This window comes from Aulonocara stuartgranti (assembly GCF_965226115.1).
Source record: "Aulonocara stuartgranti genome assembly, chromosome: 23".
Classification (NCBI taxonomy): Eukaryota; Metazoa; Chordata; class Actinopteri; order Cichliformes; family Cichlidae; genus Aulonocara; species Aulonocara stuartgranti.
In genome coordinates this window covers 23,698,998-23,713,991 of record NC_138958.1, presented here as the reverse complement: position 1 = coordinate 23,713,991, position 14,994 = coordinate 23,698,998, and the positions used below count along the sequence as shown (strand labels likewise).

The following is a 14,994-nucleotide window of genomic DNA, read 5'->3' as shown; positions in this document are numbered from 1 at the left end:
GCGAAGACTGAGGTCTCAAGACCCCCTGGTACAGTAGCCACCTCCCCCTTCACCACCTCCTCCTACCAAGCTGGCCGTGGGTCATAAAGAAGTTCTGCCAGGGAGCTTAAAAAAGAGAGATGGCATTGTGTTGCTGCTTGGTACATGAGCCTTATATGGAAAAGACTGGATTAGATGAGCTAATGGTCCCACAGAGGAAGAAAAAGAGAAAATTCAACTCATTGCAATACAATATTTATCACTTAAAGCCAGTTTAAACCCAAACTTTGCTTGCATACACCAAATGATAATGAAAAAAAACAAAAACATCTGATGAGATATAAATACACTGCTAATGAAGTCACCACTGAGTGAACTTTGTGGCTCTCTGCTGCCCCTCTGTGCTTTTTCTTCACCGCTGCACAACATCGACAAACTAGGCAGCTGCGTTACGTCTGGTGCAACGCAACGGAGCATTGCACCAGACATTTCTACACCCAAAAAAGACAATAGAAAACAAAAGCATTTAAACTTACAGAGAGCAGACAGATATATACAGCTAAGTGCTAAAAAAAAAATTACAGTCAGCTTTCCCATGTTTTCATTTTAAAATTAGTTCCCTTCCTTTTAGTTCACAGAGCAGGAGTTGCTGGGGCATGCTAGGGAAGCTCACAACCTTGACACGTTTCCAAAACATTACAGGAAATGTATTGTTAATAACACATGACGTTTCCAGGTGGGAAAAGCAGGAAAAACATGGCACAATGTCTGAATGTTGAATTAAAAGCCAGCCGTCATGACTGCGGTGCCCATGTGTGACAAAGAGCAGAGCGGTGTGGGTCTTCTTATTCAATGATTTCTAGTGTGGGTCTGGGATCATTACCCGCAGACACTTTCTACACCTCAAAGGCCGGGAAGCGGGCGCTCATTGGATGCAGAAGGTCAGCCAGGAAGTAGATGGTTCCTGCCATGCCTGATAAGAAGAAGGGACACTGTTTAGTTAGTTTAGTTTCCGTAGATACACGACCAATAATATGGCCTCCCCAGTCAGCTAGCTGTGGTCTCATGCATGTATCACTTATTCCTATCAGATGAATTATATACTTTACTTATGAGTCATTATGGGTTTTTTTATACAGTTATATTTGAATGATTACCAAAGCAGGACTTTGAATCGTCTCTAAAACAGACTACCCAGACAGCTGGAGCTGACTGCTGTTGCTAGAGACTGAACTGAACCTCTCCACCATGTTTCTGCTGTTGGGGCAGAAATCCAAAGACTGAAGATTCTGGTATTTTATTTATATGTTTCTCTAATAAAAACACATTCGTCTGTGTGTTGTACACAAATATAACTATAGCATTATCTCATAATTTAATATTGCAGTGGATACATCCACTACCACTGAAAACTGACCTTGGTAAGGCAGCTTATCAGTTTTCTACATTCACTTAGTAACAGAGAATCAGTTTGGTTGATGTAATTATTAGAAAGCTGATATTTGTACCCTTTTTGTTAAACCTGCAACCCTGGCTGCTTTAACACTGCACTGCAGAAAGTATTCACTCACCCATTCAAAATCAGGTGTTCCAAAAGTTTCCATGGCAACAGGTGTATAAAATCAAACACCTAGGCCTGCAGACTGCTTCTAGCAGCTCAGTGACTTCCAGAGTGGTACTGTGATAAGATGGCATGTGTGCAACAAGTCCAGTCGTGAAAGTTCCTCACTACTAAATATTCCACAGTCAGCTGTTAGTGGGATTATAGCAAAATGGAAGCAATTGGGAATGCTAACAACTCAGACATCGAGTGGTAGATGGTAGAGTGCGTTGAAGTGGATGGTGCGCAGAGGTCACCAACGTTTTGCACAGTCAATCGCTACAGACCTCCAAACTTCATGTGGCTTCTGATTAGTTCAAGAACAGTATGGAGAGAGCTTTATGGAATTGGTTTCCACGCTGAGACGTGTTCTCTGGAGTGACAAATCACACTTCTCCATCCACTCTTGGTTGGGCGGTTGCCAGGGGAATGGTACTCCATGAACTTCACTGTGCCAAGTGTAAAGTTTGGTGGAGGGGGGGCCAAGGTGTGGGCTTGTCTTTCAGAAGTTGAGCTTGGCCCCTTGGTTCCCATAAAAAGAAATCTTAATGCTTCAGACTACAAAGACATTTTGACCATGTCATGCTCCTAACTTTGTGGGAACAATTTGGGGATGGACCCTTCCTGTTCCAACGTGACTGCACACCAGTGAACAAGGCAAGGTCCATAAAGACATGGATGTGCACGTTTGGTGTGGAAGAAGTTGACTGGCCTTCACAGAGTGCTGACCTTAACCCGACAGAACAGCTTTGGGATGAATTAGAGCGGAGACTGTGAGCCAGGCCTTCTAGTCCAACATCAGTGTCTGACCTCACAAATGTGCTTCTGGAAGAACGGTCAGTAATTCCCATAAACACTCCTAAACCTGTGGAAAGACTTCCAGGAAGAGTTGAAACTGTTATAGCTGCGAAAGCATGATCTGACATCATATTAAACCCGATGGGTTAAGAATGGGATGTCGCTCAAGTTCATGTGTTTGTGAAGGCAGACGAGTGAATACTTCTGGCAGTACATTGTGCATTTATGTGTGAGGGACAGATGAACATGTGTGAAGCAGCTGGCTGTGATTACAAGTTCATATTTCTTACCACAGAAGCCAATTTAGCTCCTTTCAAAATAATCTTATTCAATTTCCACTGCACTACTCCTGTAATCTCACAGCATGACTCATTTATTTGCACTTGTAATTCTTACTACAATGTAAGCCATGCCTGCAACCTGGCAACAGCAAGTCTTAAATATCTAACAATGTACCAAACCCAGAAAAATGGCATCACTAAAAATGTAGTGCTTAGTTTACCTTGTAATCTGTGACACATGTAACAAAAACTTAAAAAATGCCCTTTTGTGCATAACATGATATTTTTGGAAGGTTGGATCTGCCATTATGCATTACCTTCAAAGAGAGAGAAGGGAGTGTCTGGTGTCCGACATCCATGTTTGCCGTAGTTCATACACCAGTCTGCAAACTGCAGCGAAAGAGAAAGTAATGTTACAACAGTAATGACACTGGACCGCTGATCCGTCTCCGGAGAACAGCGAGCAAATGTCAACAAGTCCTAAAAATCGGGCCCTTCTCTGTGAAATCCGAGCATCTGTCGATGTATCGGATTACGACCACAATGTTGTGCTTGGAGGCAGGCAACACATCTGAAGAGTCTATTTCCATCTATGAATAGATTCATATTAATGAAAGCACATGTGGAACTCTCGCCATCTGGAGTGCATCCAAGACCAGCTCGCTAGCGGCTAGCGAGCCACGCTTTGACGCCAACTCGCACAGACAGCGACCGACCTGCTGTCAATAAACATAAAAGGCCCTGCCTCTCACATGCCCATCGTTTCTGGAATAATTTTCAATTTTAGGGCTGGCGAGTGACCAACTACGTTCTGATTGGTTAAGCTTTGAACTGAAGTTCAATATGACTTTTGCGTCTCACATCAAAGTCGTTGAGCGTCGAGGGAGGACGCGACAGAGACTCAAAAATGGAATTATAAAAGGACTTCTCGTGGCTTTCTACAAACACATTAAAATTTCAGGGATAAAAAACGTCCTGCTCTTATGAGGAACCCCTAGTCATAACTCTACAGCGTCAGACAGTGGAGGCATTAATCAAGCCTTTGGACACTAATTATGATGGATGCACTGCTGGTGCGACGCAATTAATATTTGCGGTTATTTGATCAGACGACTGGCCGCTGCAGCCCAGGAGTGATTACATTATTAAAGAGCTTTTATGTCCTCTCACCATGCAGGCTCTGTACAGGTGCTTTGGATCCTGCGTATGCCGGTACAACGCCAAGAAAGTGTAGGCGTTACCAGCCGCGCCGTGGCACAGGCCGTAACCCTTTTTCAGCAGGCCGTACCACCACACCACCTCCCCGCACTGCAGAGCGTCGCCCAGGTACTGAGGAACTCTGAAAGCCTGGAATGAGGGACATGTCATCATCTTAACTGTGATAAGCATAAAGCAGATCTTGATTTCTGTGAGATCTGAATTAAAAAAAACCTCCAAGTTAAAAAGAGAACCTCAGCGGTACTGTATAAACGATACCCTCTGTCTCATGTAGCACGATAAGTTAAGAAATACTACAAATAAACTGTTCTGTGGCTATGTTCTGTGAGGACTGTTTGTCCTTTAAATGTCATTCATTGGCAATATTATTCAATTTAGACAGAAAAGGGAGAATTTTATGAGATTAAAACATGACTCTACTTCACCACAAGATGGCACTATGAGTCTTTCGATGACCCCTGTGTTTCTCAGACAGTGGTTTTTAACAAAGTACCCCACAGAACCCCTTTAATTTGTCAGTTAGGCTTAGCTAACTGTTTATAACCATCCATAAGTAACAACTTATTTCAACCCTTTACCCGCAGCTTTTAGTGACTATTCCAGTTAACAGCTGCCCACAATGTTTAGTGACTGGTTTGAATAGAATAGAATAGAATAGAATAACCTTTATTGTCATTGTACAGAGTACAACGAAATTGGAGTGCCACTCCCTTGGTGCAAGTTTCAATAATAAATATAAATGTAAAATATAAAAAGTACAAAAAAACAATCGTAAGTACTCAAACAATAGTATGTACAATATATACAGGATAGCAGCATTAATATAATGACAGTATGACAGGTGAACTGCTTATCCACCAGTTCACCTAGCTAAAGTACTGTGCAAAAGTCTTGAGCCACCCCTCATTTCATTATATGTTGCTAGGAAATCTGGAAATAGGTGCCGACAAGGAGCAAAATATAATGAGCTGAAAGATGGCTCAAAACTTTTGCACAGTTATGCATTTTAACTATTTAATTTTATGGACAGTTAACAAAAATATTAATGCAGTTTAATCTTTAAATTCATACTTACAGCTAACACATTGTGGGGATTAGAGAAATATTTTGCTGCTATTGTTAATAATCATCATCATTACCATTGCATTAATAATTAATATTGATATTGTATTCAGATGTTTAAACATATTGGTACCCAATTAGCCTTTATTACAGGTGCAGCTATAACCACTTTAAACTGTTGAGTTAAATCAATAATCTTAAATGCTTTTGAATGCTTGTTATAATCTTAAATGTGTATGTGCTGATTCTGTTGGGTTATAAAAGAAAGGCCTAACTCTGAGTACACTCTGTGCCAAAGTAGACAGGAAGCGCAGGCTTTTGCAGAGTGTGCTTGTGAAAGTGGAACTAAAGCAGAGTCTAAGTGTAAGTTACTTTGAGGAGCTGTTGGGAGGATGCTATTTGAATAACCAGGTTATTCATTATTGTCTTTTATACATTTATATCTTTTGATTAAGCTTTTAGTAGAAGTTCTTGATTAAAACATTTATTCAACATATTACAAATATAGTTTCAGTTAGGTTATTATGCACATGAGAATTGGCCTCTCTTCTCATAAGACAAAGTTCGTGTGAGGTCGAGCCACACACACACACACACACACACACACACACACACACACACACACACACACACACACACACACACACACACACACACACACACACACACACACACAGCAGTTAGACTCAGGGGTAGGTGAAGGTTCAAATAATATTTTGTAAAAGCTTGCAACTGCAAAATTGTGCCTGCAAAAGAACAGTTTGTTGCAGAATGTGTGCCTGATGTTCCAGACGATAAACGAGCGTCCGGCAGCGACAGGAAGACACCTGGGATGGAGACAAGGCGATGTTGTTTTGCAAACTGTGTTAAAAGTCATTGTGGTTTTGATTTGACGTATGCATATATTGTATCTGCTTAACGCATGAGGGGGCGTTATAAATTTCCCTGATGGTATAAAAACAACTGATTGTGTATTGTTCGAGAGAGATCGATGCTGATTGTGTAACAGTGTTCATGTCTCCACGCGTGTTCAGTAAAATCATCGTTTGACTCCACCCGGCTGGATCAGTGTTGTTATTTTGGAATTCCTCCTGTATCCCTCCTCAATATTTGAACCCTAACAACATCCATACAACTGCACTTTTATGCATTACTTTTAGCCAACTGCTGACTTTTCTGCTTAACACTGTTCCGGTGAACAGACTAACTAAATGCAGTTTCATGTAGGACCTGGTACACAAACAGACTGAACAGACTCACTGTTTCTTTCTGCAAATGAGTAATCAAATTTTCAAGCTCTCAGTCTTTACCTTGTAGGCCTGCAGGAGCATGTACACGACCCCCGGAGATCCGTGGCACCAGTGCACCAGCAGGTCTCGATCGTCCCCCATGCAGGGAGGGTAGTTTCCCGAGGGGAACTTAAGACGGCAGACGTGGTCGACGCTGGGTTTCACCAGCCTGTGCACGAGCTCCTCCGAGAACACAAAGCCAGGCTGTGAAGGAGGGGTAAGATCAAGTTCAGAGGAGGGAAAAAAAGGTGACAGGTGGCAACTTTGGTAGAGCGTGAGGTACCCTGGAAACAGACAGATTAGCTTCTGCACAAGAGCACTTATTAGAAAGTTAACTTTGGAGCTAGCATAATTAACTTTTTAGATGGCATAACAAATATTTGCAGGCTTGGCTTCTTAAACGAGGAGAGGGATTTGTATGTTTTCTTTGATTCTTAGAACTGAAAATTTAATAACTTCAGCTTTCAGAGTTCTTGGTGCAGCCATAGATCCCTTCGAATGAAAGTGCATACACCGAATTACTGCAAAACCACAGAAAATTATTTCCCATACGGCCTGCACAAGCACAAGACTACTCCACTTGCATCTAAAACCAGGATCCTGTTCCACCTGCATGAGGAAGTAGTAGATGCCAGCCAGGCCGTGGGCGGCCCCCACATACTGCTCCTGGTACCACTCGTACATCAGGGGGCTCTGGTTCTGGACCCGGAACTTCCTACTGAGGTGCTCACCCGATTCCAGCACAGCCTGGGTGATCTGCGGAAAGAAGCAAAAATATAAATTAGTGGAGATAAATGAGAGAAAATGGTTTAAACCTAGAGGTTTCTATGGCAACTGTCGCTCTCACAAAGAAAATACAACAAAATAAAAAACTTTGGACTGAGCGCACTGTTTCTGAATCACCTGTTGGATGTATCCATCTGGAATCCTGTCTTTTCCAAGCTGCTGGTTGATGAAGACCAGTGAGTAGAGGTAGCCCACCCGCCCATACAGCAGCTCGTCTGGCAGCCCGCCCGAACCCTTCACCACCGTCTGGTGGTACTGCATCAGCCTGGTGGAGAGGCACAGGAAGTTTGTGACAGATTTTTTGCACCACTGAACCACATCTTAAAATAGACCTTCTATTTATGACGACCTATAAGCGCGTACAATTAATTATATCATAAATGCGATTCCTGCTCCGGCAGTTAAATGAACTAGATCCGGACCATTAAGCTGGAAATTAAACTGGTCCAATCGGCTCCATTCGAGTGCATTTGATTCATACTGCAGATACTTAATAAAGCTGTAATAGCCTCAATAATACTAAGTGCAGTTGTATTGAAGAAAACATGCTGGCACGCAACACAATGATGTAGGCTATACAAACTGCATATTTTAATGGCTACGGAGGGGGGGTGGGGGGTCTAAATTATTAACAGGGACAAAATGTTTCTTTTTGCAGCTCACAGGCTCAGACTGGTGCTCTATGTGTTTCACAACATCATGGAGGAGATCCCCACAGAGGCAGACGTGCCTCTAACCTGTAACAGAAGACTCTCAAGGAGAAGTCTTTCACAGGAGGTGAGGTTTTGCAGGGAAACAATGCTGCAAATGTGAGTGCTAAAGAGCGTTTCAGTAACAGTGGAGTGACGTTACACAGCAAATCCATAAAATAAAAAGCCTTTTTCAGTATTTTCTTTAGTGCATTTGACATTTTTTGGGCCAGGAAAACTATCGCCTGTCAAACAGGAGAAGAAATCTGGCATCAAAACACATTTTCCTAAAGAGAAACCTCCCAAGAAAGGAGAAAACTGCTGCAGACACAGTGGTGGTTACGTAGTACACTTTAATGTACACCTAAATTCATTACTTATACCGACTTATATGAGGCTGACCTGTTGATGCACTCGTCGCTCTCTTGCACTCTCTGAAGGCGATAGAAGACGACAGCAGCCACGGCCAGCGGCCCCGCATCCCCACACAGGAAGGTGACGTCATGGCGCCGGGTCAGGCACTTGAGGCTCTGGGTGACATGCTCGAGAGCTTTGTGAAGGAACGAGGGCTCCCTGAACACATCATGGAGGTGCAGATAGAGCAGGGCGATGCCTTTTAAGACACAATGTTGAAAGTTTGGAAAGCGCCCCAAAATTTTTTCTTAATTTAAAGGTATACTGTATCTTGCAATTAGATGCTAGTAGATTTCAGTCAACTGAGTTTTGTTTTCTTAGCCCTCCCATTTCAATTGCATAATCCTAGCTACCATCGCTGCTTTAGGACAAACAACTCTGGCTGCCATTTATTTGTACTGAATGTATTTGTACTGTTTACCTCAGCTGTCAATGCTATTCAAGACGAAGAACAAGTGTCCACCTTTATTTACTCTGAGAGGCTGTAAAAGTCTAATATGAGTCCATGAGTCCATTAAGCCCCCTTCTGTCTAATGACAGTGATACTGAGGTGAGTTGTTGAGGATATCCTGAACTTTTCCAAGCACTGCTGTTTTTGCTGCTGTTAGCCTCTGCTAGCTGCTGTTAGCAAGCCTTACCAAAATGTTCTTTGAAGCAGCTCTAACATTGTTGTACCTGGACACTTAAACAACTCTTATAAAACTACTGTTTATTGGAGACAAAGTATGATTTTTAGGACACTCAAGCCTAACATTAGCTGGCTTAATGTTGGCTTAGCAAGAAGGTCCAGGGTTTGAATCCACCATCTGGCCGGAGACTTTCTGTGTGGAGTTTGGATGTTCTCTCTGTGTATGCGTGGTCAAAAGACAAGACTGCCCACAGTCCAAAGACATGCAGTTAGTGGAGTTAAGTTAGTGGAGGTTAAAGGTTATGCTAAATGGCACCACGGCACTCGCTCATATGTATTATTAATTAATTAATTAATTACGTTTAGAAGAAGGTATCAGTCTGTTGGAAGACATAATTACACAATAATTCATGTTCATTAGTAGTCCACATAAAAAAAAGGTCTCACTGAAGTAAAGCTGCATACAGGTAAACGGCAGAACAGTCTCACAGCATGTGCACAGTTACGTGCATTTCCCTGCTACTTGACTTATTTAACCCAGCTGTGTAATGCTATCATCACCTGCCCAGCCAGTGTAAGCAGTGCAGTCTCTGGGATCAGCAGACCTAAGCCCATTCTCCATGACACCTAACAGCTCGCTGATCTTGCTGCTCAGCCGCTGGGCAAACTCTGGTGTGAGCTAAGGGTTTAAAAAAAATACAAAACAAAAACTGTAAATATCATGGTGGACATGAAAGACATGCTCGCACACTTCTTTTTAATGCATTACCTTTCCCTGAAAGTCAAAAAACGCCTGTGTGGATGCGAGGCTCCCATCATAGTCGGGGTAGGGATTCTTCAAGGCTCTTGTGTCCATTTTCAGAGCCTTGTTACTGCTGCTGCGCTGTTTTTTATTTTATCTGGGTCAGAAAATAATCTGCAGGGAAAAGAGGCAATGTAAAAGCCGCAAGAAGCACAGACGAAGATCGTGTAATAGAAGCAAGACTAAAAATAGCAAATTATCGATCCTGTAACATAGAATATAAAACAACACGGAGCATCGAGCCTGCTAGGCAGAGCTCCACACCCCCACACACCAACTCATGACAGCTAAGCTCAACTACGCTGCTTCTGATTACGCAGCTGAAGCTAGCTGCTAACATTAGCCGCTAGCTGCAAGGTTATGTTGTTATAAAGTAATGAACGACTTTATACCTTCAAATTATGACAGGGTGAGAAAATAAAATAGAAATTTGCACCTTGGTACCTTTGCAAGCGCTGCACTGTTGGTGTTTACTCTTCTTTGTCTTCACTTTTAGCTGACGGTACATCCGCACTGCTTTGCTCACTACTGACACCTCCTGCGGCAGGAGTGGTACTGCAGCTCAGAAACTCAGGGACGTCAAACTCATTTTGTATCGTGGCGTGAGCCACCTACACAGCGCAGTTTGATCTGAAGTGTGCCAGAAACTCCCCTTTCTGTCAGTGTACATGAGGTTAAGTACACATATAATCCCGGAGATATCTTAATATACGAAAAAGAAGTGCAGTTTCAACTCAGTTTCTCAGTTTTTCAACTGATAAAGCTGATCTACTCTATCAGCATGACTCTTTGGGCTTAAATTGTATGAAAGAAATTTGTAAAATTACAAAAAGAAGAAGAAGAAAGCCTCTGGTTGCTCATTGCCTAGACTGTCCTGTAAATATAAAAATATTTTTGTTGATTCATTGAAAATGTCCTACTTTTTAAACAGTCTAAAACAGGACTACCAACACTAACAAGGACACTAGCAATAAGCAGAACTAGAAAAAGATGAATCAGGAGGAATAAGGAGGGAGAAATGGTCTCTTCCTGTAACACCATTACCCTTCTGGGGGTTGTGTTGTTGCCTGTCCAGTGCACCAGCTGTCAGATTCATTTTCACCAAAGCTGCTGAAATTGGTTCACAACACTGTGCACTTCCTAACTGGACACACTGAGATCCCTGGAGTTCTTGTGCAGTTTAAATGTACCATAATCCTAGGAGGATCTAACATGCCATGGTGCGTTTATTAAAGGAAAATGATACAGTGAGTTGTGCAGCCTACTTCCACTCCTCGCTTTTAGTTTTAATTACCTCTGCTAAGCTGTGTCCCAGTGCCATTAGATACAGTTTAACTTCACCATGAATTAAGTGGTGATTTATGGCCTGATAAACATCAGTGTTTCCGCAGTCAGAAAACTGCACCAACAACCTTATTTAGGAGTTTAGAGTAACTGTCACACAGGTGTCTAATCCCAGGCATTTCAGCCCATCATCAGATCTTTATGGTAATTGCTCAGTCACAGTCGCCTACGTCAGTGAACCCGCCTCAGCTAATCTTGTCACCTTTTTTGTAATTTTATGATTAAAGACTCCACACTGGTGAGTCTAATGACTTCCAATATAAATAGAAAGGCCTAAATGCATGGGCACGAGGTGTAGCGCAGGTCACACAAACTGCTACCATGGAAACATCATGTGCCACCAATCTGCTCTTGACCTTCTGCAGAGCTCAAACCACATGGTATTATTCCTGTGGATGGTGATGATAATTACTGTAGTCACAGGGAAGTGATATTGATTGGCATTCTGCTGAGCTTCCTAGCATATTCTGACTTATTGCAGAGATAGAAGTTGCCCCCAGATCTGCAGTCTTCTTTTTGTGAGAAGAGGACATTGTTATGGCACGGCGATATTAGAGATTGCAATGGGATGCATCCTCTGAAGGGCTTTGATCGTTCTCGGGTTTAAGACTTTAAAATACATCAAAACTGAATCCTAATTAAACTATAAACCAGCTATGCTAGTCTTACTTCAATAGGTTCCTGCAAGAGTACAGGCGAATGTTCGTACCAACAGTCCTTTGTGACTAAATTTTCAGCCTATTTGATGTTTTTTGATTATGATGCAAATGCTTTTAAGATAACATCAAAGTTTTGCAAGCCTTGAATTGCAGAGTTTTTAGCACTCATCTTAACTTGATGTAACATTTTTTTTCCCGAGTCGCTTATGAGCAGGATTGTTTGTTGTCCTTCCCCACCCCCCATCTTGATGACTCATGTGACCTTGTCTTTGAAAAGTGCAAATGAAGCTGACGATTAGATTAGCGCCCGATTTGCTTCAGTCATCACTGTCATTCTTTTGTTTTTCTGTTTACCGCTCTGCTTTTTATGTCTGTGTATGCTCCATTATTTCCTTTCAGTTAGAGAAACTTGGCTCTCCCAGTCATTTCCATATCAATTGACCGGGCTGCAGGTGAAGGCTACTCATGCAGTACAAAGTACAGAGCCTTTGCCCATATACCTCGGGACTGTTTTACCTTGCCTTCGGGGACAAGGAATGGAAATGAGGTTCCGAAATGCGACAAGATTCAGAAGGAGACCTTGGGGCTTGATTAGAGCTTCGCGATGAAAGACACATTATTGAACCGAGTCTCCCTCCCACTGTGCTGCCAGGAGAAATGGCTTCATGGAGGAAAACATTAAATAGATGTGAGATTGATCATTTGTTTGTGTTTCTAGGCCAGAATAACATTCGAGCTGACACCAAATCAGGCACTTAAACCTAATTTTACTGTATCATAATGCTAACATTATTGCTGTGAGCAAGATTTTTCAAGGATAAAGATGATGGAACTGTATATTAGTTCTCATTGGCGGAAAATGTCATTTAAAAAAGAACAAAACCAGCAATATGTTGATTATTGTGTATTTGTATGTGTAGTCAAAGCTGTTATCTCCTTTCCAAAGACTTCAGTGTTCAGCAAGCAACTCGTCAACACTGTCATTGCCAACATCAGCTTTGTAGGATGCTCACTGTGATTTTGATCCCTGTAAACAGATAGCTGTATATGAGTAATGCAGCATCTTTAGCTAAGGGACAGGATTTTAGTAGCAGAAGCTGTTTTTTTCTGCTTGTAGGCTGAGGCTTGTTCGAGCAGGATTTAGCTTCATGCAGGTAAACAGACTATACTTTTTATACAGGAAGTTTGGGCATTCTTCTTAGATTCCTATATTGGCTAGTTGGTGCATTAAGTACTTATTTACCAAATAAGTTTAGTGAATTAGCATGCTAACATTAGCTAAATTAGCATAAAGTAGAGAGGAGCTAAATGAGGAGCAAATAACAAACTGCTGTTTTATATAAAAATAGAGGAAACCTCTTTATAACAAATAACAGTTTTCATAAATAGAGAATACTGTAAATGTTGGTAAAAACTTTAACAGCAAATTAAAAGGTAAAATTTAGGCCCTTTTTTTTAGGTCAATGCTGCAGGGCAACAATTTTACTGCAAAATGACACTGACACTCAGGAACCTTGCTTTAGTACAGGAATATAGCCAGAATACAACAACTTGAGTCAAGTTCCCTATTGCAAGGAGACACATCGCTCATGAGGGCTCATCCCAAACATGAATGTTAATGAGAAAGCCTGGCAGTCTGCACTCTAATTCATACCAAAGGTTTTCTCTTGGGTTGAGTTTGGGATTCTGTGCAGGCCTGTCAAGTTCTCCCACCCAAACCTCACTCATCCATGTCTTTATGGACTGTGTTTTGTGCACAGGTTTGCATTCATGTTGGAACTGGACTTGTTGCACAGTTGGCATCCTTTCATGGACCATGCTGGAATTCACTGAGATCTTGAGAGCGACCCATTCTTTCATAAATGTTTGTAGAAGCAGTCTACATGCCGAGGTGCTTTTATACACCCATGGCCATGGAAGTGATTGGAACACCTGAAATAAATGACTTGGATGAGTGACTGAATACTTTTGGTAGTGTAGTGCATTTAATGTTTATGCTTTACATATACTTGACAAGACAAGCAGTATACACTTATTGCTATTTGTCTAGGACTTGGAGGCAAAACACTTTTAAATAGTGTGTTTTTTTTATCTACTATGTCTATTTTACTGAGACACACTAGAAGTAATACCTTAGCTCTTTGTTCACAGCTGCTGAATACAATCCAAGTGACCTCGACACAACGTGACAGCCCGACAAACTGAACTTTGGATAATTTCTGATTGATTTACCCAGTCACCCATCACCTCCCTCTCTCACTGCCTCTCTCGGTTTCCCGCCACTCCTTTATATTCACGTGGACGGCCGGCCTGCTGCTACAGTGAGTGAACGCTGCCAGAGGAGAGTCTCTGCAGACTCCAAACTGTGATGCACAAAGTCAACCACTTGACCCCCGGCTGTAGCCTGCAGCGTATTCCTCTACTCGCTCTCCAAAAGAGAGGAAAAAACAAAGATTTTCAGAGACACAAAGAGGCGCTTCCTGTTCTCTGTTGTCCAGCACTGCGGCTAGAGGTTGTGGGTGAATTAAATTCTACTATACACAATCACTGCTATGCCAGGGGGTGTATTGTGTTAATGCAGAGATGCACAAAGCTTGCTTTAGACATTTATTTTGCCTTTTAAGAGCAGGTTTGGTCACAGTAACAAACACAGCTGTGTGATTATAGGACACTAGCAAAGCTGGATCTTCTTTCCACTCAGTCTGTTGGAAAACATCTTTTTATCACAAAGCCTGGCGGCCATATCTGCTGCACTCGGTCCTTTCAGTGAGCCCGCCTTTGTGATAAACCTTTTTTTGACCCGCAATTTCACCTCCTCTCGATCATAGGTTTAGATACAGCTCCCACAAAGGGGCTGACACAGCACCTGAGAGTATTTCCTTTCACCACCTTCCATTCGCACCTTCCTCATGCAGCAGAAGTTATTTAACCATAGCAAAAGACATGACTAAAACCCTCAATTTGAGGAGTGGTACAAACAGAGGAGGGAAAGCTAGTAGTCCTCCTTTCTCCCTTTTTCCCTCTCTAAGTGGTCGGGATCCATTTCGATCCCGGAGAACGGCCTGACAGCTGAGATAAAGAACATTCTGGTCTCTGACATGCTGCCATGGCCCCATCTGTGGCGGCGCTAAAAATACACGCAGTCTGGTGTCGCCATACCAGTCAACTGTCTAGGAGAGGGAAGGAGGTAAAGGGGGGAGGAAAGAACTGAGAGAAAGAGAGGTGCAGACAGATACAAGTCGAATCATTTGAGATGGAGCAGAGGGAAAAGAGGAACGACTGAAACGAGCGAGAGAAAGATAGAGAGGATGAATGAAAGCAATAGAGAAGAAATAGATAAGGGAGCACAAAGGAGAGCGAGGAGGGTGCTGTGTGCTCACTGTAATATTGCTATCTCAGGAAAGAGACATGAGCAGTGTACACGAGTTATACCACAGTGCTAAAC

General features: G+C 42.3%; 1 protein-coding gene across 3 annotated transcripts in view; it reads right to left on the bottom strand.

Annotated features, from left to right (window-relative positions):
* Positions 1-218: 218 nt before the first annotated feature.
* lancl1 (LanC antibiotic synthetase component C-like 1 (bacterial)) overlaps positions 219-14,994 on the bottom strand; it is a 52,776-nt gene continuing 38,000 nt past the window's right edge. The window contains exons 1-10 of one of the 3 annotated variants that reach the window (XM_082523343.1): positions 9,983-10,165; positions 9,514-9,660; positions 9,306-9,423; positions 8,105-8,315; positions 7,131-7,278; positions 6,837-6,983; positions 6,249-6,431; positions 3,829-4,005; positions 2,976-3,048; positions 219-952 (exon numbers count right to left, since the gene is read on the bottom strand). In XM_082523343.1, the coding sequence (XP_082379469.1) occupies positions 876-952; positions 2,976-3,048; positions 3,829-4,005; positions 6,249-6,431; positions 6,837-6,983; positions 7,131-7,278; positions 8,105-8,315; positions 9,306-9,423; positions 9,514-9,600 (1,221 nt within the window). In that variant the 5' untranslated portion in view covers positions 9,601-9,660; positions 9,983-10,165 and the 3' untranslated portion in view covers positions 219-875. Of the gene's footprint in view, positions 953-2,975; positions 3,049-3,828; positions 4,006-6,248; positions 6,432-6,836; positions 6,984-7,130; positions 7,279-8,104; positions 8,316-9,305; positions 9,424-9,513; positions 9,661-9,982; positions 10,166-14,994 lie in introns of those variants that run through there. The other 2 variants (XM_082523342.1, XM_082523344.1) reach the window with 2 other exon arrangements.